A 17,647-nucleotide genomic window follows, 5' to 3' on the forward strand; every position below is an offset into this window, starting at 1 on the left:
AGAACGGAATGAAATATGCAGTCCAAAAAGGAACCTAGGGTGCACGAGGGTTCTCTATCTCTGAGCTGGTCAATGGGTGGCCATGACCCCAGCCTACACTACAGAATCTGACCTTAGTTTTGACTTAGTCTGAGAAAACTCGGTCAGGTTTCTTTGCTCACAGAAGTTTACAACAGGTTCTAAGAAATATATCTGGTGTAACCATTCAGTTTCAATATACTTAGAATTTCTTTCTTACACTTTTTTTTTTTTCTCTTATTCTTTTTTTTCTTCCCTCTTCTGTGTGCTAATCAATAACTTGCCAGTCTCTGATTTGGTTGGTTTAATCATCCTGATAGGTGATCTAGCAGACAGAAATCACTGGAGTCCAAACTTCGTTTAAGCCTGTTCAGTGACACCACCATCTCAACACCTTTGGCTCTCCGGTAGCAACTCCTCGATTGGAATTAACGTGAAATACCTCAATGTCAGTAGCTGAGAAACTCAGATAACAACATCTCTTTAGAGAATAAGTATCTGCCTAACAGTATTAATCTCACTGAGATGCATATCTTTTCCAGAGTGGGTCTGACTGCTTTACCTATACTCCAGCCTGTCCAGATACAGGCCAGCTTCCGTCCAGAACCTTGTGGATGCATGAGCACTGTACTGCCTGAGCTACAACATTCTCTGGAGGCTTATTAACTAAGGCACCACACCATGCTAATGCCACCGTCAACAGATGCAAACTGGCTTGCCTCTGGCCATCTCAAAGCAGAATGAACATGCGACTGTCTCCATCGACTTGTGTAAGCAAACACAACGTTACTTCTCTAACTTAAGAGTTGTTTGAATTCTGTATATGTGCCAAAGAATAACTGGTTATGATAACAGGAGAAAGTCTCACCTTGCCAAACAGACAGTATTTCTAATGCAAAACTGTAATTGCGTATAGATATGCACTCAAATAGCACAAAGGAAATATTTTATAAAAACTGTATATGAGGATTAAAGAAATCATTATATAATAAAATGGCCTCAAAATCTGAGTTATTTTCTTGCCTATCCAGAAATCAGCATATATTAACTTCTGACATTTGAAAAGCCTTTTATTCCCATCTAATAAAATGAGAGCAGAACAGACCTTGAAAGCATCTTAAAGTAATGGAAGATTTAATAAGGAAATGGATAATAAGATACTTTTAGTCTAGCAAAAAATGTGAGCGTATTAATAATAGATGACCAGCACTACTCAGCATGATGTAGGGATCCGTGAAATGTTACAAAGCTAAGTCTTGTGATAGTGAAATGCTGGGTGGTAACACTGACAGAGTCAGTATGTGTGAAAGAAATCTTCCCTTGAGGATGTCCCATGAGTATATTCTCAACCACAGCACTTTTCAGATTAGAAGAGGGTACTCATTTTTGCAGGCTTCCTAATGGTCCAATGACTTCATCTAATGGCACCTTCTAATAGCACCTGCACTTACCGAGCCCAGTCGGTGGCACAGCTGCCTCAGTTACGGCTCGATCCCTCCGGGTAGTGATGCCTGAGTGGAAGGACACGAGTATCCATAACTCCTGCTGTTCTCGGTGGGAGATGAGGTTACTCACTCCCGTAGAGGAGGTGCTCAACACTTAGCACAGTCAGACTGGTACGCCTCTGATAGTTTATGTTCTTTAAAGCCACAGAGATTACCCCTTAAACACCAGCATAATTTATTGCTTTGTTTTTAGAGGAAGAGAAGTGAATGTGAATGGGCTGCCTTGGAAATTACTCTTCTGCCTAGATAGTTGGGATTCACTGTCAGATGAGCTTTTGTCATTCAGAGAAAAAGGTACATGCAAAAATGAAGGTTCGCCTCCCAAGAGATTAGGATTTCTTCTTCCTATTGCAGTGAATAAGCTGTACTTTCTTAGCCAATTCCAGTTACTGAAAATTGAATTGAACAAATGGGTTGACAAAGGTAACAAACCAAGAAAACCATGAACTCACAGTTCTTTTAGTGCAAATTAAACAGTGCTTCTATCTATCAGCAGAAAGAAAACAAAACTCTTCCCTGACTGAAAATTGTCCCTTCCCTGTACGCAGATGGTCAGTCAGCATTTTGGGGACGCTTGTTTATTTTCCCGTTCTGCAGAACACCCTTAAGAGACTGAATCCTGTCTTCTCCAAGAGCCTGTGTCCACAGGTGACAACGCGAGGAGGAACACCCAGCTAAGCATGCAGTCAGTACAGGTGTAGATATGTGCAAGTCTCACTCTTCAGGAGAGGTAATCATGTCAGGATCAACTCAAATCTGTCAACACCTGAAAATAATCTTTCCAAAAAAGAATCCATAGTTACTACATTCCTCCTCAAACAGAAAGAGAGTTTTGTCTTTGCAATGAATTTCAGCACTTCTAAACCACTTTGCAAACAGTACACAATTAAAAAGAAATGTGTTATCCAAATTATGAGCCCACCCAAATACAGAGAACTTGCCTATCGAAATGTTAATATGCTTATAGTCACTTGTGGCCAATATAAAAAAGGAATTATGGTAAACTGTTTGCAGAAACATGAAGAAGCACCAAGTAGAAAAACAGCCTGAACTAGGACTCCAGAGACTTTCTATAGGGCCTAAAGCAAAACATTTGCATGCTTCCTTTTCTCACTCCATTACCTGTTTTCATTTGTAAGCAATTGAGGCAAGTTGTATCTCAGATACACATCCTAATCCAGAGCCAACCTCAGCTGCAACCTGCTTCAAATTATCTTTAAAAGTGCAAACCCAGCACTGGATTTGGGCATTAATTACTTCGGCTTCTCAACAGATGAATAAGCAGAGTGAAACCCCAGCAGTATTGGAGCACTCCGGCATATCTGGCATGTGCACTAACTACAGTTCAGCCTAGAAATCTAACTACAGCCTAGAAATCTCACAGAAAACTAAGAGATTCACATGGCCAAGAATTTCACAGGTCAGATAGGCGAAGGGAACCAAATACATAAGAAAGCTAAATAACAAATAATTAAATTATTACCTGTACAAGGAAAAGGCCGGAATCTCTGTTGCTCAGTGAGATCTCGGATTAACCTTGACACTCTTTTGGCCACAAGGCTCTGCAGAAACAGCTCTTCAGTTTTCAGTGCAAATAAGTTATCACATACTGGCTGAACACTGGAACCTTTCATGGATACAAAAAAGTAATGAAACTATTTGACATCTGTTTCTCCCACACTCTTTCTAGATGATCCAGGCTTGTTAAATGTGACCAAAAGAGGTTACAGGTAGTATTGTTCTCCAGCCATCATGCAATACAATTCTTTTAAAAATGCAGGGTGTGTAGAAAATTTCAGCAGATCAGGGTGGATACAGGTTTAGTACCTGTCCCACAACAGAACAAGCAACAAAGTGCATGTACCTACGTGATGGGACTCAGTAACATCCTGGTGTGGCTGCTCCACACTGCAGTTAAGGACAAGGCTTCAGGCACACCACATTACTGCTGTGCAAGGCGGCACACCACATCTCAGCTGCACAGTCTACATTATAAGTCATCAGTGCATTCAACTGATTACAGTTGTACAGATTAACAGATGTAACCAGTTACAATTAAAATCTAAAGACTTATCTTCATGACGTCTACTTAACTCATGAAAAAAATACGTATTAGAGAAGTGAAGGGCTTCATCACTTAATCCAATTTAAATAAACTTTGGCACTTTGTGGTTACTTCTGGCACAACTCAGTCAGCTTTGGCTTTCATCAAACCACTGTGATTAAATTATACATTAATAATACAACTTAAAGCCATTCATGGCATCTAATATACTTCAGTATACTTAAACTCATTTGTGACATTTGAATGAAGTTTGGATTTAGGCTATTGTCATTCATACATCTAATTTGTCATTGTAAATTCAGACTTGGAAGCACTTTTTCCATTCCATTCCAACACTCCTGTTGCAAGTCCTCTGACAACAGCATTACAGTAAATCACACTACTAGTTCATTTATCAGGTATCACTCGTTCACATTGCCTTCTTTTCTGAACTAACCAGACCTTTTTATAATGCTGTGCAACCAACATGATGAGAAGAACCACAAGTAACTGTGGCTTAGACTAAAATAAATCTTACTCACGTTGTATAGATGCAAATCAATCGGATAACAACCACGTACTTGATTTTCCTACAAGTGAAGAGAAATGGATCACGGTACCATAAATGCATTTCTGCATGCCTTCTTAATAATGCTGGAAGAGAAGTTAAAGAAATACACATGTAGATCCTTAAGACTGGAGATTCATCCTTGGTTTTGGAAGTGCTCTGCTAAACAGCATTAATTACTCTGTTTTAACCGAGGAATTCTATCTGTCATTTGTAACTGCAAACACATTTGCCATTTCTTCCAGTTCTCTGGAATGATGCAGTATTTTTAGCCACAGGTTATGGGAGAACTCAACCACAGAAGTGAAGGATATTTTCAGGATGGGGAGAATCATAAACCCAATGTTCACTGAGACCATTTACAGCCACAAGTAAATTTTAACAGTCTTGACTGGTTTGGGGTTGCAGGGAACAGGGTCTGAATCCCACTTTGATAAAACAGATGAAGATCAGAACTTGGAACTTGTTCTGAAATAGCTGGGAGGAGAGTTCGGAACAAATCATCTGGCTCAAGAAAAAAGAGGAATGGGAGAATGGAAATACCGTATCATTTCACAGCCCAGGTATTGGAGCCAAGAGTTTCCTATTGATGAGAACAGAAACAGCTTATCAAAAGAAGGATGAGGCTGAGCACCAATCTGCGACTTTCATCAATGTAAGAATTAACTGGAAACAGTGGGGATTGGCAAAAATATCTTCCAAATCTGGGCATTTTTAAGGCTTCCTGAATGCACATGTTAATGGGTACACTAAAACAGGCATCTTACAAATGTACAGCTGGCTGACTATAGACTGATTAAAGAATCTTCAGTAGCTCAGGGGATCTCCATGAGGAGACCATCTCTCTTCAGTTTTCTGAGTAGCTCCATCTGCATTAGAGGGCAGAAAGGCTTTTCAGGTTTCTATGATGTAAATTATTCAATCTGTAGGAGCAGCAAGGTTTCTGTTCCAGTTAATATCTAAACACACTTACCTTGATGATGTCTACTTAATTCATGAAAATAATATATATTAGAGAAATTAAACACTCTGCTCACTCTGCAGTAGAAAGATACAGCAAGCTTTTAGCAGGAAAAAATAAATAGCTCACAGAGGCAGAACTATATATTTTTGTGATGTTATTCCTGCATTATAATGCACTACAGTTTCCAGCTTTAGAATTCTTCAGCTTTTTATTCTTTGATTGTGGAGACTAAAATTCTGAAAGGATTTTTCTCTATGCACTCCATTTGAACAGAATCCTGTTTCCAAAATGCATTTAGACATATTATAAGCTCTTTTCAATCCATCTAAAAATCTGCATTTAATTGTTTTGTTTTGGTTTGGGGTTTTTTTGTAGGGATGCACAAGACTGATAAGGATTTACGTGTCTACTCATTTCCACTGTGGCTTGTGCTGAGCTTCAGCTGCACGCTCATAAGTTCCAGAAGCACTTTGCTCACATGAGGTTCTGGGAACTGCCGACAGGGCAGTGAAGCTGCAGCATTCCCAGAACAGCACAGAGTATTCAAGGCTCAACCAGAGGCAAAAAGTAAAGTTGGATGAGAAAGACTGCCATTCATTCCGATCTCCCTAGAAAATATCATCATAATATAGTTTTGCTTCCTTGGCTCTTTTTATTCAAAAGGTCTGACACTAACATAGTAACTTTACAATAGAATAGTGAGAAACCGGCTTATCAGCAGTGGCATGTTAGAAAAGATAGATAAAAATTTTTTTCTTAAGATCTTGTTTTCACTGAAACCTTGAACAGGAATTCCTCCCACACACAGAAACAACTTTCATTTGTCTGCTGAAGAGAGCTTCCGTGTCCCACTTTCTTCACACTCATCTAAATGTGCCTTTCTACACTTTTCATCCCATGCTCCCACATAATCTCCCTCACTATAAAAGCATTTCAGGATCTTTCTGCTCATGGTTCATCTCCTCATTATTCTTGCTTTGCTTTATCTATAGCTTCTTTGGTGTGTGTCAAAAACCCTCCTTAGGGAAGTTCTATTTGGCTCATTGTCAAACATATGCTCTTTATATATATTTATACTTACTCTCAGCCAGAACTTCTGTACTGATGAAATAAAAAAACCTTTCTCTCAACCCTCTTTGGAGAGATCTGTGGAAGAACCAACTGTGATTACTCAAGAGAGTCACTCTCAACATAAATAATTGTTTTACAATTATCTTCCTTTTGCATTTCATAAAATTTTCAATTACACTACTTCGTGATGTTAATTTCTGTAAGGGATATTTATCTGGCAGAAACTGGTTGTTGTATTAAGTAGAAAACTTTTCTTTTTCCTTTCTTTTTACTGTAATGCCGGCATTCACTAGGTGGAAGGGGTTCACTGCTGCTTTTGCTTGAACCTATCATTATAAAGAGCCTATATGTAAAAGAATGACTTTCAGCAACTTTAATGAGAGCTGGAGGGCATTCAACAACTCATAAGAACAAGTCCCAGATCACCACAGCATTAAAAAATCCATCTGAGCTGAGATTACATGCAAGGTATGGCTGTGTTTGAAGAAAGACAAGATGATAAGGAAGTATAGTAAAAAGTAAAAAGACTAAAATAAAATCTTTTACTACCGTTTTATTACCAGGGTCTTAAGCACTCTGTATGTTCCTGAGATCAGAGAACAGTGATTAAATCCAGCTTACCACTGTCTTTTACAGACCTACTGAAGGCACAGATCTGTAGCAAGATTACGAAGATTTTACTGGTCACACACAGGGGAAAAAAAAAAAAGCCCTACTGACATACTAAAACCTGTCATAGTGCTGCTGGCACTGCTCTGTCAAGGAACTGCAGGTCTCACTAAGGGTAGCAGTGTATGACCCAAAACCTGATGGCATACCCTTTAGGAAGGTATGCATTAACTGCTCTTGATAGATGAGGAGAAAACGGTTCCATCTTAGACAAATCTGAGCTGCTTCAAGATTCAAAGTGAGACATTTTCCATTTGCTATTGCCCGAATTCTGTTTTCAAGGCAAAATGTACTAAATAAAAAGAAGTAAGAAATGTTCTTCCTTCTGACCAATGAAAAAGATGAAATTTACACAAAATCAAGATAATTAACATTATTTTCCATTTTGATTTAATGTCACTCATAAAGCTTACAGATGCCTACCTATGCTGACATCCCTAGCAAAGATAGCATGTCCAATGTGAGCAAAGGCAGTGCAAACTTCATTACGCTATGCTGCTAGCACCCCTGAAAAGATGACCTGAAGAAAACATTGGCAAAAAGATCACTTTGGTCTTCACAGTACCATGGCCACCAACCTTGACCCTCCTAGTATAACATAAAAGGTGGAAATTAGGGCTAATATGGAGATTATATTTTTATATTGATACTATATCAAGACCGCTAGCATTTCATATAAACCATAAGACATTTGCCCTCATCTAACTTGCAGTGAATTTCAAAATGTGACCTAGAGGTGAAAAACTCTGTATCATATCATCAGTCTCTTGAACCACGCAGTCACTTATTGCTGCTGCTTTATATTACTCATCTAGAACCAAAAATGTGCAGTTCATTTCCCCGTACAGATAGAAATAACAGGATCTTTGCCCCAAAATGACTGCTTAGCAATTAATTACAGGACTGAGTGAATAAAATATATTTTGCTTCAATACTAATGAGTTCAAAAGATCTGACATACTACATTGTATCACAGAATTATTATTTGTGAAATAACAAATGATAAGGCCATCACAGGTACTTCTCATTTAATTTAACACTGAAGTTTGATATCAAGAGATACAACTGAATACTAAGATTGTTATTGCCATATCAAGCCTATTTCCACAGTATTATGCCCACAACAAATTAAGAAACTAATTACTTCAAAACAACCCAAATTACTGTGTATTTTAAATACCCTCCTAATAAAGAACGGAAGGGCCTTATTCCTTATGCACTGGTAAGATCTTATAATCATGGGATAGCCTAAGTTGAAAGGAATCTCTGGAGGTCATCTTGTAAAACCTTTACTCATAGGCAGGGCCAAATTCAACATTAGATACACTTTGATTAGATCAGGTTTTTCAGAGCTATGTTCAAATGGTTTTTGAATTTATTCAAGGATGGAGTTTTCACAACTTCTCTGGAAAACATGACCCAATGTATGACTGCTCTCACTGTGAATTTTTTTTCTTAATATCTAATCAGAATTTCCCCCTTGTTGCATCCTGGGTCTACTGCCTCTCCTCTTTTCACTGAGCACATCCAAGAACAGACCATCTTACCAATATCTGAATTGAATGTGTGAATTGATTCCGGTCCTATTCAAGTGAAGTACAAAACCTCCACTCACTTTTCTTATGCAATATCAGGGCCAATGACCTGTGCGACTGGTTTGACTCTCTCTTTGCTCGCCTAATCAATTAAATTCCTTTATTTATGTGGAAAAGTAATTTGGATATCATAGAGGAGCCAAAATGCAACACTTTTACCAGAAAAATTAAAGAATTGTGATTTTATTACTTATTTGTCAACTTAACAGATTGGGCCCAAAACTAAAAGGATCTACTTTATACCTATAAGATACATGTAAGATACATACAGATTGAAAACATGACCTAAGATTACCTAGTCTTACAAGTTTTTATTTCAGATCCAAACCTCACAAAATCAGCAAGATTTAAACACCACCTAATCAACTGCAAGTACAGTCGATTCCATATCATCTCTAAACATAAACCTATTGTGTGTTCAGGTTCTGCAAGTCCTACCCAAGTTCCATTTGGATCCAACAATACTATCCTTCTGAATTTCAATGATTTCCAAAAATGCAATCTTTGTTTCCTAGTCGCAAGAATTGTGTCTTGGCAGAATGTAGCAGATCTTGAAACAGAAGCAGAACAGCAACATATTCCAATGTTCTTAAAATAATTATTTCCAAAACTTGCTGATCTTATAGGCAGGAAGGATAGCTATATAATTCCCAATTTTCAGTGAATTAATTGCCATTATTATAATTGAAATATTAACTCACTTCATCACTGTAAAAATATTTATTAAATGCTTGTATGACAATTGACCATCAGTCATCGAGAAGCAAGGAATTGTAGAAAAATAGCCTGCTGTGGTGAACGGAGCCTAAAATTAAGCAAGAGCTGCATGGCTTCTTTAAGAAATTCACCCAGTTCAGAAATTTCAGAGAGCTCTGAAAGTTCAGGGTTCCTCAAGTTTTGAATTCCCAACTTTGGATCACTGAACTGAAAGAAGTATTACGTGCAGCTTTGGCAGGAGGGGATTTCACTACTGAGGCTGAATTTCTGGTGCATGGAGTGGTTAAACACTACAGTGCTGATGCACTGGGAATATGTGTTTTTCTAGCAGGTATCTCCCAACAATTTTGTAAAATAAACTAAAAACACAAAGTGAAAAACACTTATTGCTCATTGTCACTCTTTTGTCCCTAATGAGAGAGACCCTAAAAATTACATAGTCTCACGCATTTTTTGGATTGCAAAGATTTAACTCAAGTAGTTCTACTGGATGCAGTATATTACTTCCAATCTTAATGTCAAATGCAATTATACACCCGCACAACAAGCGTATCAGCCTCTTAGGCACAGCCACCAGCGATGGTTACATGTTCTGGGGATGTCGTCTGAGTTATCAGAGCAAAATACCATTCCCACGTCAGCTGCCTTAACAGAAAGGGCAACATCCTGCAACCAATGCATTGTTTGAGGCTAAAAACGCAAGCCTCCTCCACCCCTGCTAGCACAATAGGCACCCCCTCATACTTCCTCCTCCTTTATCAGTGGACAGATGCTTCATCTCCAGATCAACGGGCCAGTGATTCTTTTACCAACATAAAAAGATGCAGCAATTTACTGGTTCAAAGATTTTACTTTCTCAAATTTATCAAATCCCTTGAATCCCTGAGCTGGTTAGCTGAATAACTGTTATCTGTCAGTTCTAACACACAAGCTTCGAAAGCCAAAATCATAAGTCAGAGTTTCCAGCTTTATAAAGCATTTTAAAATGAGATGAAAATCTATGCATGGCATATATCACTTCCCCACATAACTGCTGAAATTCCACTATGTACAGTAACAAATGATGAGACGTTATCATTCAGTCTAATGGATATAGTCTCATCTCCAAGTGTAAGGATTTACATACATCAGTATAATTAATGTTAATGGCAATCACAAACATAAATCTTCTGACTATTGAGAGCAATTAGTCTGTTAAAATGACCAACTGCACTCCCCAAACAATCGCTAGTCAAAACATTAATATGCAGAAGCTGTGTTTCCACTAGAATCATTTTCCAGTGTGGTCTGCTGACACTTAAATTATTTGGAAAGTAACAGGTTAAACAGGGAACAGCCTATTTTACACTATACTGCATAAAACATACACTTCTAAATCAAGACCTATACAATGAACACAGTGCAGGAAAGTCCAAGGATAAACACATGAAAAGAGATTGTCAAAGCAATGAAGCGGACTTAGCCACGCGCTTTCCATTAATCTTCCCTTCACCGCTTTGAAAATCTCATTCACGATCTCTGTTATTTAGAGTTGTGTTTGTATATCTGTATATTTCAACATACCAAAAACTTCCACTTACTGTAAATGTTGAAACAAAATTATCCTGCAATGCTAGTTTCTCAGAAACACATTTTCAAAGCAGCATGAAGGTTTTCACTGTGTGACACATATTAACATCAATTGGATTCACACAGCTAAATCTCTCTGCAATTCGTTGTCAATTTACCCCTTCCAGAATTTAATATTTTTGAATTTGTTTTATTTTCCAAACATTTTCATGTTGCAGTATTTTATGGCATGGTGGCTACACTAGCACAAGCACTGTCTCTGGCAGCTGCTTTAATTTTCTAGTGCAGACAAGGCCAACATCTGAGACTTCTAGTGGCACCAGTAAGAATTATGGCTGTAATCCAAGGGATTCATATATCCTTATGATATATCTTCCTGATGTATACGTAGCTCCTAATAGTCTTAAAGGCAGATTTACGCACAAAAAGATACACATACACTTCTGAGTTCTTAGCTTGACAACTTTGGAAATGGCATATGACAATGCTTCAGTCAGGAAGAGCAAAACAGTGAAAGATCACAGAGGGGAGCTTTGCGGGGGGAGCACAATATTGTTCTCCTTACGCAAAATTCCGTTGGCTTTCAGAAGCAGAATCCACCTGCAGAGGTTCAAGGAAACCATGCGGCTAACAGGTTTTCCTGACCTGGTGCCACCTAGCCCCCTGTCTCGGTGATTACTTCCAGAATCCTGTATTGCACATAATGATATGGATTCACATAGTTTAAGAATGAGGTTATCATTAAATGATAGAAGACTAACTACAGACTGTCCTTGGGATTACTGAATTCAATGTTAAAATGTGTTTATTATAAAATGTAAAAGCTGTCAGTCAGAAATAAACATTTTCATGGATCAAAACATAACTGAAATCTGGTACTATAGTCATTTTTATGTCAAAATCCTCCAACTGACAAACAGCACTGAAAATTACAAACAAATCTTCTCGAAGTTAATACACTTAATGTATTATCATTAGAGAAAAGGTATTTTATCAACTGTCATGCAATAACTGCTGTGCTCTTCACTTTGTAATTCTTCATCCCAGCAACATAGAAATATGCAGCCTAGGCAAAAGTTAGAGAAGACAACAGTTTTAAGGAATCGAGAAACTGTGCCTTGAGGCTACTAAACACTGCATCTTTCTTTAGAACAAGAACCAAATCTTTGGTACAAACATGTTGCCGGGAATTTGGCTTTTTTACTTCACATCATCTTATACCAAGGAGAATCTACGTAGTACATGTATACTATAAAAGGTGTTGCCAACTCTGTTTTATAAGATATCTCTTTCTCAGGTGGTATCTAAAGGTTAATCTTAAGGTTGAGCCTGAACTGTTCACACACCCTTTTCTGACATGACCGGAATATGACTAAGGTGAACAACCTCCTTTTTTAAAATAGGTGCCCATCTGTCTCCTTTTCTAAAGTTTTTCCTCAAGTGTATAAATCATCTGTACTTCTGAAATGCTACAAATTAGCACTATAAGTGCTTTGGGTTTTGTAACATCTAATCTAAATGTTGTCCACAGTCAGTAATACCTCTTTCACCCCTCCATAAATGGATGCAAGGTAAAATAAATCTCGCTTAATGACAGTAATGTCCGGGAATGCAGTTTTGTTGTGCATGCTTTATACTCACGACCTCTGAGATGTTAGAAAAAGATCTAAAACCATCTGTGGCGACAACTTCTACAGACATAAACTGAACACAGCCACCAATGAGATCAGGGAAAGTACCTGAGCTTTAAGTTCATGTCTACTAGATTACTTCTTGGATCTAAAACACGACTTGTATTTTCAAACGAAAATAAATTAAAAGGAAAGCATTTTGCCGTACAGACATTCATCGGTGCTTGAACGATGTGGATGTGACAGCAGAACATTATTATAAAACAGGTAAGTACAGTAGAAAAACCTATGCATTAAAGCCATTTTTGAAAGTTGTTATATCATCTGATAGGTCTTTTATAAAATACAAATCTTTTTCTGAAAGGCTTTATATGCATTTCTCTGCAGATTATGGTGGCTATTCACACTTTACTTCAATTTTTAGAGCCTCCAAGTAATTCTACAGAACAGTAAATACAGTTATTATAACCTTCATAACTGGCAGAGAGATATATTTGAAGAAAAAGGGTTTGTTTCCCCTCCCGCATGCACTGAAGTAAATCAGGAGTGATGCTGCTGCAGTCGATAGGACAGTATCTGCAAAACTGATGCAAAACAAAAAAAAAAGGCCAGAAATGTATAAAGAACGCTTTCCTCACACTAAAAGTACAAATTGCATGTCTCCTCTGCTTTTTGGCAAGGTTGTGCCATTGAAGTACTTACACCCCACTTAGCTCCATCACACTAAAGCACATCTGAATAAGGTCCAGGCTCGCACTGGAAACAATGAGGGTACACCAGTTTACACAGGCTGAGAATCTGGCATAAAGCCTTGAACATGAATGAGAATCTTCAAATGAAGTAATTGTACATATTGCATTTAAGTGTATTACCCCTGAAACAGAAGCGATTTCAAAGTGCTGTAACAGAAAACTAGAAAGATTAGCAAAGGATTAGGAAAAAAAAAAACCCAAAACATTAAATGCATCCCACTTTTCTTCTTTACAGACACACACACAAGGAACAGCACTCATCTTAAGAAAGATCATGTGGCAAAATGATGTCTCTGAGTCACTAGAAAAGAGAAAAATCTTTCAAAATACTCTTGGGACCAGGGACTACTGTTAAAGGAAGAGCATTATTTTATCATCCGGCTAATGAGCCAGAGGAAGGATTATTATTGTTTGGCGGTGTTTTGTCTCGACAACTCTTTTCTCTGAAACAAATATGCCAACTTCAGTAAACAAAGAGAGGAAGATGCACCGTTCTGTTGTTTCAGTTGCACGCTGAGGAATATTTAATCAGAGGAAAGGAATCCCAAGAAAAGTCACAGGAGAGGGCCGGCAGATTCCGCTTTTGCAAAGGTTAAGAAAAACAGAAAAAAGAAAGAGGCGGCGATGACGGTGGTTTTCCCGCACCCCTCCCCACCGCGCCGACACGGGAGCTGGCCGGCCCGCGGCGGCAGCGCCCAGCAGTGCCCGGCCCGGGCCCCGCCGCGGCAGCCCCGAGCCGCCGCCCGCCCCGCGGGCCCCGCCGCCGCCCCTCGGGCACTGGCTGCCGGCCGAGCGGGGGCACCGTCCTCCCCTTTCTTCTCCTCAGCGTCTACTTTCAGCAGACGGGGGAAGCCCCTGCCCGGCACCAGCGGGGAGCGAGGCCGCCTCGAAGCGCCGCCGGCGCGGGAATCTCTCTCCCTCAGGCAGGGAGCGCTGACAGCCGCCCGGGCTGAGCCGCCGCGGCACCCGCCCCGGCCGCCGCCTCTCCCCTCCCCAGCCACGGGGCTGCTCTCGCCCCACGCCGCGTCCCCCTCGCGTCGCACTGCAAAACTTACGGGCCGCGGGTTGGGGGCGAGGAGCGGGCGCGGACGGGCCGTCGGGTCGGCGGGAGCGGGGCCGGCCGCCTGCCCTCGCACACGGCGCGGACAGCTCCGCGGCCGGGTCAGCGCCGCTCCGTGACCCCGGCGGCCGTGCCCGCGGAGAGGGAAAGCGCCCATCCCTTCCCGCCCCCCGCGAAGCCGAAGCGTGCCCCGGGGCGGGCGGCCAGGCACTCACCAGCTGCAGCGAGCAGAGGAAGATCAGCGTGCAGCGCCCCGTGCAGCAGCCCATGGTGGCAGCTGGCCGCGCCGCGCCGCGCCGCCGGAGAGCCGCCGCTTCTCCTCTGCTTCCCTCCCGCGCTGATGCGGCCCCGGAGGCGAAGCGGGGGGCTCACCGCATCCGGACGGAGCGGCCGGGCGCGTGTGTGTCCCCCGCCTTTCGCCGCTCCCCCTCCTTTGTGAGGGGGTTTCTCCTCGGCGGCGGGAAGGAGCGCGCGGAGGTCAGCGCGGCCCCGGGAGAGGAGCCGGCGGCGGCGGCGGGGGCGGCGGCGGTGGCGGCGGCAGCGGGGGGCTCTGCCCGGCGCGGCGCGGGTCTGGCTCTGGGGAAGGGGCAGGGGACGGGGTGGGCGTGTGCGGACGGGGGCGGGGTGGGCAGAGGGAACGCGGGCGGGGAGGCGGGGGCTGGCGGGTGGGGTGGAGGGGTACCGCGGGTGGGCGTGCGAGGGAGGGCGGAGGCCGGGGGCGGCTGAGGGCGGGCGAGCGGGGGGCTGCGGAAGGTGCGAAGGGGAGAGGAGCGGGGGCGGCGGCGCGCTGTCCTCGGGGCGCCGTGCCGGGGAAAGGGGCGCGGAGGTCCCTGGGTGGGCAGTTTGCGGGGATTTTGGAGGCTCCGAGGGCAGGCGGTGCTTGAGGCGGACTCGGCGGGAGGGGCAGGGAGCCGTGCGGACAGCGGCGGCCGAGGCAGCCCGGCGCGGGCCGCTTGTTGCGAGCGCCCGGGGAAAGTTCGAGGGACTTGGGCGGCCGAGGCGGGGAGGGCGGGGGAGGGACGGCCGCCGAGCGGCGGGGCGGGGCGGGGCCAGCCCCGGAGCAGCCCGCCCGTGCGGCGGCCGGGGAAGCCCGGGGGCGGGCGGCGGGCCATTGTTCGCGGCCTGCGCTGTGCCGGGGGCGGGGGGGGGGGTCCCAGGGTGGGCGGGAGGCGGCGGCGGAGGCAGCCAGGCCCCTGTTCGTCAAGGAGTCCCTCGGGCAGAGGCTGGGTGCCCGCTCCCGGAGCGGGTGGCAGGCGGGTGACAGGAGGTACCTCAGGGAGCCCGTTTCCCTCCCTCTCCCCCCTGCGCGGCTCCGGAGCGCGGGCAGGGCGAGCGAGGGGCCTGGGTGTCCGAGGCTGGCGCTCGGGCTGTTTGATCCCCTGCTCGGCCGCTGACAGGCGGTGCTGGGGGAGGGGGCTTCCCTGCCTGGCAACGCCATTGTGCCAAGAGAGCCCGCCGGCTCCTGCTGTCCCCCGCGGGTGTGAACTGGAAGGGCCTCCGGGGAGAGGGGCTCGGCCCCGGCAATAATCTCTCTTGGCAAGGGTAAATGGGCTCCGAGAGTTGCAAAGAATTCCTGCGTGCAAGGAGACGGATGAATAACCACTGCTTTCCAGGAGCCTCTCCGTGGGCAGCTGAGAGAAAGAATCGGTGGAGATACTGTGGTCCCTACATCTATACATGCGCTTTGGTCGTAGACAAGTAATGTTTGGGGGAGGAATAATAGATACAAATATGCACACTGTCTCTTAAAAATATTTTTACATAATGATGAAGTGTTAACTACCTTTTTGGTTTCTCTCTCCAACAAAGTATGGATAAATCAGATTATTTTTTACAGGCGTTAAGGCATGTTCCACTCACCAGACAGTGCTTTCCTACAGCCTGTTACCAGCTGCTGTTCCACGATACGCAGACTTCTGCCAAAGAACACTGAAGCTTGCCCTGAGAAAAAAAACTACCTTCTGCAAGGCATTTTAGCAAGATATCTGATTAATCTCTCTATGAAATACACAGTATTGTATGCCCACCCTACATACAACTTTTAATTTATGCATTAAATGGTAGTGACAATAGTCAAATAATTACAGAACTACTGCAAAATACTATTGTGTCAGATTATATTTGGAAAGGTGCTTTTTTGTACCACTTCCCTTTTAAGTACAAAAGCATTGAGATAGTTTTATATACCAAACCAAAGGAACAAAAGAAAGACAAGTAAGAACCAGATTCTGCTCATCCAGGATATGTATTTGACTAGGTATGTATGTGAGGAGTGCAAAATATAACCCACATTGCACAATATACAAAACTTCAATAAAACAGCCTGAGATTGATATTTCTGTGTATGGCTTTTAAGATAGAATTCTACCTGGGGCTAAACTTTACTGAAGTTACATGCTCTGAGAACATATATATTTTGAAGGATGAATACTTGAAGATATGGAAGTAAATTGAAAAGGTGATAGTTGCCAAAATACATTGTGCCATCCTGAACTGGTAAATTTTATGGATAATTGGTTTTCTATACAGAGGACGTAGAGCAGGCATCAGCTCTCCATACTTCACTGAAGTATTTAATACACTACCAGATCTTTTTAGTTAAACCCAATAATACAGACATTAATAATAAGAATTGCAGGGTAGGTAAGGAACCCAATAAACGAAATGACCAGAGCTAGTGCTGAAGAGGTTTTACTTGTACTCACCATATTCAGCCCCTGCTTGTACATCAGTGGGATGAGGTCCATAACATTTCCCCCTCTGTTTCTCCCTAGAGGTAGTGCTCTTCTAGAAGGAGCTAAATCTTTACCTTTCCTTCTGGCAAGAAAGCAGATACCTTCCAGTACTAGGATAGTAGCTGACAATAACCCATGTTCTTTGTTAAGGCAGAACTGAATGAAGACCTGGAATAAGATAGACAAGGCACTTTTCACGTGTCCAAGCTATTGTTTCAGTAACCTGCAGAACCAAGTGGGTATTGCTGTTTCAGAGACAAACTGTGTTCAAGCCATCTTCCAGACTAAAAGAGGCAGAAAATTCCTTAAAAAAAAACCCAACAAAACCAACAACAACCAACCAAACAAAAAAAAACACAGAAAAAAGAGAAACCTAATAGTGGTTATTTCTGTATTGACAGTTTAACTCACCCATCTTCATAATTTCTAATTTGTGTGTTAGTGAACTTGAATTCCAGAGCTGATAACTTTCAGAGTATGTAAAAGTAAGTCTCAGAAGTGATATCTAAAAAGCAAAAAAACCAAACCCATTAGCAAACCACTTGCATCCTTCCCTATCCTTATAAATGATGGAAATTCCCATCTTCACTGAGCTTCATAGAGCTCTACAAATCTCTAACATTTTGCTGTTGGCTTTCTCATGTTCCTGAAGTATCTTGCCATTTCTGTCCCTTAGCTAGCCAAAACTGATCCCAAAATGAAACGGAAAGTTGCGTAAAGCAGATTTATTCCTGAGTATAAGGTTCCAT

General features: G+C 42.5%; 1 protein-coding gene across 1 annotated transcript in view; it reads right to left on the minus strand.

Moving 5' to 3' along the window:
• NKAIN3 (sodium/potassium transporting ATPase interacting 3) overlaps window positions 1-14,747 on the minus strand; it is a 385,022-nt gene extending 370,275 nt beyond the window's left edge. Inside the window, exon 1 of the mRNA XM_072851254.1 lies at window positions 14,379-14,747. Coding sequence (XP_072707355.1) covers window positions 14,379-14,432 — 54 coding nt within the window. The 5' untranslated portion in view covers window positions 14,433-14,747. The remainder of the gene's footprint in view (window positions 1-14,378) is intronic.
• Window positions 14,748-17,647: the final 2,900 nt, after the last annotated feature.

The sequence above is a fragment of the Ciconia boyciana genome, chromosome 2 (assembly GCF_034638445.1).
Source record: "Ciconia boyciana chromosome 2, ASM3463844v1, whole genome shotgun sequence".
NCBI classification, from domain to species: Eukaryota; Metazoa; Chordata; class Aves; order Ciconiiformes; family Ciconiidae; genus Ciconia; species Ciconia boyciana.